This window comes from Spinacia oleracea, chromosome 6 (assembly GCF_020520425.1).
Source record: "Spinacia oleracea cultivar Varoflay chromosome 6, BTI_SOV_V1, whole genome shotgun sequence".
Taxonomy (NCBI): domain Eukaryota; kingdom Viridiplantae; phylum Streptophyta; class Magnoliopsida; order Caryophyllales; family Amaranthaceae; genus Spinacia; species Spinacia oleracea.
This window is the reverse complement of record NC_079492.1, coordinates 121,590,885-121,598,076: the sequence shown is the minus strand read 5'-3', so window position 1 is coordinate 121,598,076 and position 7,192 is coordinate 121,590,885. Positions and strand designations below refer to the sequence as shown.

General features: G+C 34.2%; 1 protein-coding gene across 1 annotated transcript; it reads left to right on the top strand.

Annotated features, from left to right (window-relative positions):
* Positions 1–4,931: 4,931 nt before the first annotated feature.
* LOC110791314 (bidirectional sugar transporter SWEET9) lies at positions 4,932–6,850 on the top strand. Its single transcript, XM_021996070.2, has 4 exons — positions 4,932–5,194; positions 5,423–5,828; positions 5,965–6,084; positions 6,190–6,850. Exons 1-4 carry the CDS (start codon positions 5,103–5,105, stop codon positions 6,538–6,540), a joined length of 969 nt encoding a protein of 322 aa, XP_021851762.1. The 5' UTR covers positions 4,932–5,102; the 3' UTR covers positions 6,541–6,850.
* The last annotated feature ends 342 nt before the right edge of the window (positions 6,851–7,192 follow it).

Sequence of the window (7,192 nt, the reverse complement as noted above, 5' to 3'; positions counted from 1 at the left end):
TTAGAGACGGATTTTTAAATCCGTCTCTAAATTTAGGGACGGATTCAAAAATTCGTCTCTAAATATTAGATACGGATTTTTGAATCCGTTCCTAAATTTAGGGACGGATTTATAAATCCGTCTCTAAATATTAGATACGGATTTTATGGAATCGGTCCCTAAATTGAATTAGCGACAAGGTTTTTAGTAACGGACGTTATCCGTCCCTAAATCCGTCCCTAAGCACACATAGCGACGGATTTGACCAATTTAGAGACGGATTTGGTCCGTCGCTATATGAGCTTTTTTTTGTAGTGCTTGTGGTCTTGGTATTAGGAACATCTTGATGTGGAATAAAGCTGCAATAGGGAAGTTGGTTTGGAATATTGCCCAAAAACAGGATTCTTTATGGGTTAAATGGATTAATGAGGTTTATGTGAAACAGTCTAACTGGTGGGATTTTGAAGCTCCTAAAACTGCTATTTGGGGCTTCAAATATATTTGTAAAGTCAAACAGGAACTTGTTCAAAACCTGAGATGTGACACTTGGCATGTGGGACATCAATACTCCATTTCTCAGGTGTACAAGCAGTTACAAGGCCCTGGTGTGGATTTATACTGGTCTAACATTATCTGGGCTAGAACTGTAATACCTAAACATAGGTTTATTCTCTGGCTAGCCATGTTGCACAGGCTCCCCACCTGTGCTAGATTGTGTCATATGGGCATTGCTGCTTCTGATACATGTGTGATTTGTGGGTCTGCTCCTGAAACTCAAGACCACTTATTTGGATCATGCATTTATGCTAGTAAATGTTTTGCTGCTATCATGCACTGGCTTGGTGTTCCTCACAGACCAGTTGGGATTGAGACTTTATGCAGGTGGATCAGAGGTGTGTTTAAGGCCTCTAAACACTACTACAAAAGTTGGAATAAGAAACGTTGAATAGAGTACGCTTAAGTTTGCTAAGCGTTATATAGAAGTATATAGTACGCATTTCTAATATAACAGTTGTGTGAAGAAAAGAATAGAGTACGGTTACTTACATAAACGTCTTGTATTCTTTACCATAATAATAATAATAATAATAATTAAATTTAAAATAGAAAGCTCTATCTCTGATAATTGATAACAGTTATGTATTCCAGGCTTAAATATGTTTAAATAAAAAAATAAAAAAACACCTAAACTAGTAGCGTCACGCGTCACTCAATTGAAACCTAATTATGCAAAAAAAAAGGGAAAAAAAACCAATTGAAACTGTACTTGTTAGGCGGCAATATATTCCAAAAAGGCAAAATAACATCCAAAAACTTATTCATTCTCTCAATAGGGGTTTTTCTAGGTTTTAATTTGGCGAAGGTTCATCAATGGCGTTCGCAGAGACTTTCGCGTTCCAGGCAGAAATCAACCAGCTTCTTAGCCTTATCATCAACACTTTCTACTCTATCAAAGAGATTTTCCTTCGTGGCTTCGTGAACTCATCTCCAACTCTTGAGATGTATGTCCTGATTCTGCTATTCATTTCGGGGTTTTTTTTCTGTTGATATTTTATTTGTACATTTTGATTGATGATTTTTTGTTCAAATATTTTTGTAGGCGTTGGATAAGATTAGGTTTGAGAGTTTGACAGATAAGAGTAAGTTTGATGCGCAGCCAGAGTTGTTCTTTAGGCTTGTTCCAGTCAAAGCTAACAAGACCTAGTCAATTATTGACAACGGTATTGGTCGGACTAAATCAGGTAATGTATCTAATTTTCATCTATGTTTGATCAATTTATCTTCCGATTCTTGTGTTGCATGTGACTTATCATGTTTGATTGATGTTCTTCTCCGAAATTAGTTTTGATTTATATTACGATTAATTATATCATCCGAAATTGGTGTGAATTTGAGAACTATATGATCCTCAATTTGTCGGTTGTGATCCTGTATGTTTTTCCGTTGTTGTATATCTCTGGTTATTATTCGGCAATCCCCTGAGTTGCTATCTGAGTCTGAATATATTGACATTTCATACTGTGTGCTCGTGTGCTCGGGTGGAAATGGTGAAGTTTGTTGTTGAAAATGTGAATGAAAAATGGTGAAATTAATGTCCCATTTGCAGTTTAAGATGCTGAAAATTGTAAAAAAAATAAGAGCAGGTTAATTGATGAGATCGAGAACTCCAGCGAAAGCAAAACCGCGTTTCACCGGCCTCCTCCATTTACTTGTGGTTTGGTTAGCAAACAGAGAAAACTCAATTTTAGACAAGCAATCTAGTGAGCTTAAACTTTAAAATTGTAATGTGGTCCATTTTCTATTGCATCTGTCGAGGCAGGTTAATTGCTCCCATACTTAGGATGAATGGGGTTGTGTTAATTGTCATGGTTTTCCTTTTTCTATATTGTTTTTGTTGTTGAGAGTTTGGTGTTGATTTGCCTAGTGTTTTACTGACGAACTTGAGCTGAAAGAATCACACACAGAGTGGAGAGGCTAAAAGTAGGGTTTATATTTTGTTGGAAATATCTACTTTGTTTGCTTATTGTAGTTGAGGTGGTGATTCTTGGTGTTGGTGGTGTGGAGGTGGGTGCGCTATGGGGTTCTTGTTATTTTTTCTAAATTTTTCTCCTGAGCTGTATACTCTGTATTTTAATTGCATTGCTGTGAAATATAACGCATTAAATGTGCTCTCTCTCCAAGCAGGAAGAGGAATCAACTGATCATATTTGGACATGAAGCAAAATTGTCGATTGGTTAAGATTATAGCCTGGTAATGGGCAATGTGGCTACATAGAAATGATGTACGAGTATTTAGGAGACAACAAAATCATCTACCTTGGGGCGGAGAACCAGTCTCCACAAAGAAAGTGAAAGCAAGAAAGACATTCTTTAAGTACTCATGGAAAATTAAGAGGCACATACTTTGTATCCATGCCAGTGATGCCTCTTGGAAAAAATATGAGGAGAAAAGTAAGAAATAATGGGTGCATCAATAGGTTGGAGTGTGGAGAGGTCTATTGTGAGTTAAATCCATGGAGGAGCTAGGGTTTATGCTCAAAATCCATCGCATGCAGAAGAAAAAGCAATTTTACATGGTGTTAAAGAATGGTAAAGAAATTGGTCAATATATCATCATCAAGACAAATTGTGAGGAAGCTGTAAAGGCTTTACCCTATCCTCAACGGGCTGATTTTAGGCATGTCATAGCTGAATTTGTTTCCTAAGCTACTTAGTTAGATTATGTCATTTGTATTAAAATTTGTAGAGTAGTGAACTAGTGATCAAACTAGTTGGCGATCTAGAAACTTCAGCTAAAAGGGAGCAAGGGGAAGTACTGTAATATATTGTATATTGTCAAAAGAAATAGAGAGTTAATAACAACTTGAATTCGAAATTTGTTGATTATTTGAGAATTCTTTAACTTATTTTACTAGATCCGTATTCATAGTAAGCAAATTTCATTTAGATTCGAATAATAAAAATCAGTACGTAAGGAAACCGCTTTCTATTTTAATATTAAACAGGAAGTATATAGTACGCCTATGTACGGAAGATGTTCTTTATCTCAATATTTAACGGGTAGAATAGAGGACGGTTATGTACGGAAAGCGCGCTTTATTATAGAGTATAGGAGACGGTTATGTACATTAAGCGTTCTATATTCCTTGTTCATTTTTCTGATTTTAGGAAGGGAATAGAGGACGCTTATCTCTTATCACTGTACTTTATGACTAGGTATATAAAACGGTTCTTTTACCCGTTTTATAAACTTTATAGTGCGTTGAGTTGGAAAACGCCTCTAAGGCGTCCTATAAAGTGTATTTCAACAGTACTCTATGCCCTTTTTTGTAGTAGTGAAATGGAGGAAAGAAGTGGTTCTAGCTGCAACTGCTGCTACTGTGTACCTGCTGTGGCAGGTGAGAAACAAGGGTTTTTGGGAAGCTACAATATGTGGAGTAGATAAAACTGTAAAGAACATAAAGTTCCTTGTAAAAAACAGATGCATATATACCATAGGGAAGAAAGTAAGTTGTATAGATAGGGAGTGGATGGCCTCTCTATAGAGTTTTTTTTTTTGGGTGTTATGAGTTGTTTCTTTTTCCCCCTTGTTCTTCTTTGAAGAACTACCTCAAGGGGTGCTTGTAACAGTTTTGGTGAGATAGTTAATATAACTTTACCTTTATCAAAAAAAAAAAATTATTTAGGCATGTTTGCCAATGCACGATTTCAAACACTAATATCTTCAATTATAGATAACAACAAATTATAAAAAGTTGATATTTAAAAAATATTTATTGAGACGAATCTAATAAGACCCACACAACTATATTTTTTGTTAAATATAAATCACAAAATGAAGTTAAAGAAGCTTGTATGAATATCTTCCATAACTCAATTGTGTCTTATAAACAAGAACAGAGGAAGTATTAAAAAGGGAATTAAATGATCTGTAACATGTTCTAACATTTTATAATAATAATAAAAATTATCTACGTACAAATTTTATATTTGTATGTATACACAGTAGTACTCCAGGTATAAACGAGGGATTGAGGGACAGCGCTACGCGTACGCTGATAAGATTTGTTTTCGAGTTGCGTGACAATAAACGAGGAGCTTGATGTAGTGACTGAAATTGTAGTGAGTCACCCGACTTTACCAATAAGGTTACGTTAATATCTCAACACATTTCCATCAGATAAAATATCTGAATATAAAGTGGTGTTATTTATAATATTTTCCAAAAAATCAATAGCCAGACATTCGGAAACTGCATTCCAATATGAATGAGTGAATGACAGATGTCACCTTAAAATTAAAAGTAACTTTTTTAATACATAAAATGTCTGCAAAAATAATCATTGATTGGTTTGGAAAAAGTGCAACTCAAGTAAACAACTCTCTCTATTTGTTAAGAAAAATTCTAAGAAAGCTGTATAATTTGTGCACACTCAACTCTACCTATAAATACCACCTTCCTCCCTCTCTTAATTACTTGCCACACTTACCATAACTAATAATTTCTTTCTTTCTCTACCTTTTTCTTTCTAATTAGCTCCCTCTCTCTAATTAATTAGCTCCACTCCTTGTATTTTCTTTACTCACTAATTAGAAAAGAAGTTCAAATTGAGCTAAACAAAATGGCATTAACACCAACTCAACTCCATCAATTAACCTTCATATTTGGCATACTTGGAAACATTGTTTCCTTTGGTGTCTTCTTGGCTCCATTGTAAGTTTTCCTCCTTTACTTCCTCAGCTAATTTCTATGTAACTCGCTCCTGCCCTATGAATTTATTAGTCACGTACGTTAATGGTGTAATTAACCTGAAAGAATCATGACGGACAGACGGAGGGAGTATATAGTCGATCTTAATTTGATTGTGTACGTACGTAGTGTTGTTAAATATATATAATTGAATTATAATATTAATTGTGGTAATGGTATGATAATATGTAGGCCAACATTTTGGAGGATATTCAAGAAGAAATCAACATTAGGGTTTCAATCAATACCTTATTCGGTTGCACTATTTAGTTCAATGCTATTGTTGTACTATGCATTCTTGAAGGAAACCAATGGAACAATGATTCTTACCATTAATACCATTGGTTGCGTAATCGAAGGAACATATCTCATTATCTACCTCATTTATGCTACTAAAGAAGCCAGGATTTATACAACCAAATTGGTGGGACTTTTCAATGTAGGAGTTTTTGGGCTCATAGTACTTACAACTATGTTGTTCGTTAAAGGGATGGATAAACACACGATGTTTTCAAAAGGCGGTATGCGTGTAAACATTGTTGGATGGATTTCTGGCATCTTCTCCGTTTGTGTCTTTGCTGCTCCTCTTAGCGTTATGGTAAGAAACTTTACTTATTCATCATCTCAAAAATAAAAATAAAATAAAAAAATGCATGTTAAATTAATATTTCTTACTACAAAATTAATTAATTTTACATGTTTATTGATATATTTGTTTTGGGTTGTAATTGCAGAGGCTGGTAATAAAAACAAAGAGTGTAGAATTCATGCCGTTTGGGCTATCATTCTCGCTTACACTTTGTGCGATCATATGGTTCTTTTACGGTTTCCTCATTAAGGACTTCTACATTGCGGTAAGTTAATTACTAAACCAAAAACAAACATTAATTAATACGATCGATTAATTATTGAATGTAATTTGGTGCTAATTATATATACATGTTATTATTTATTTGCAGTTGCCAAACATCCTTGGATTCGCGTTCGGAATAGCTCAGATGATATTGTACGTAATTTACAATCATTTATCAAAGAAGAAGAAAAACAACAACAACAATAATGGTGATGATCTCATGATAAAAGAAGTCGATATCATGCAACTTCAAGAGTTATCTATTAATATAAAACATGGAAATGTTGAGAAAATTGAGCAAGATTCTACAACTTTGGATCAACAAAACAAGCCAGCTGAGGTTATTGAAATTAATGTAGAAGAAATGGTTAAAGTGAACAATAATAATATTATTGTTAACGAGGTTGATGGGAAACCGGCCAATGGCGATGTGCCACGTGGAGATAATGCATGCTAATTAAGTATATGCTATGTCGATGATGGTGAATGATTATGCCAAAAGAAAAGAGAAAAGAAACGAATGGAGGGTCCATCTATTAAAATGCAAAATTCAAGGGCCAAAAGAGATGAACTCAAAAGATGTGACATGGATGTCTTTGCCAAAAAGGAGAAGAGAAAGGGCTAGAAATTTTGATTTTATGTAAATTTTTCGAAGATTCTAGATTTATATCCCGTAATTCTAGCTAGTGGTAAATATTAAACATAAATGTTGTTGAAATGTATCCCGTGAACAAAAAAGAAACTTCAGATATATAAAATCGTCATTTCTCCCGAAAATTTCTTAGTGTTGATGATTATATTTACTTTTGATTAACCATGCAAGCGTTGCTTAAACTACTACTACTACGTACGTATTAATGAAAATCACACGACTAATACAACAAAGCACAATAAATCCGAGTCTCAAAAATGCAGAATGAGTGATTTCCTTAGTATACCAAATGTTTACTCAAAACAGATCGATCTCAAGCTATTGCTTTTCAGGCAAATATCTCATCTCTCCCTTAAAAATTATAAGTGTTCCTATAACTTTCATGTTTTCAACTTTTAGTCACAAAATAAAACACTGGATAGTTTGGTAATTTGCTAAATATCCACTCATCATTAAA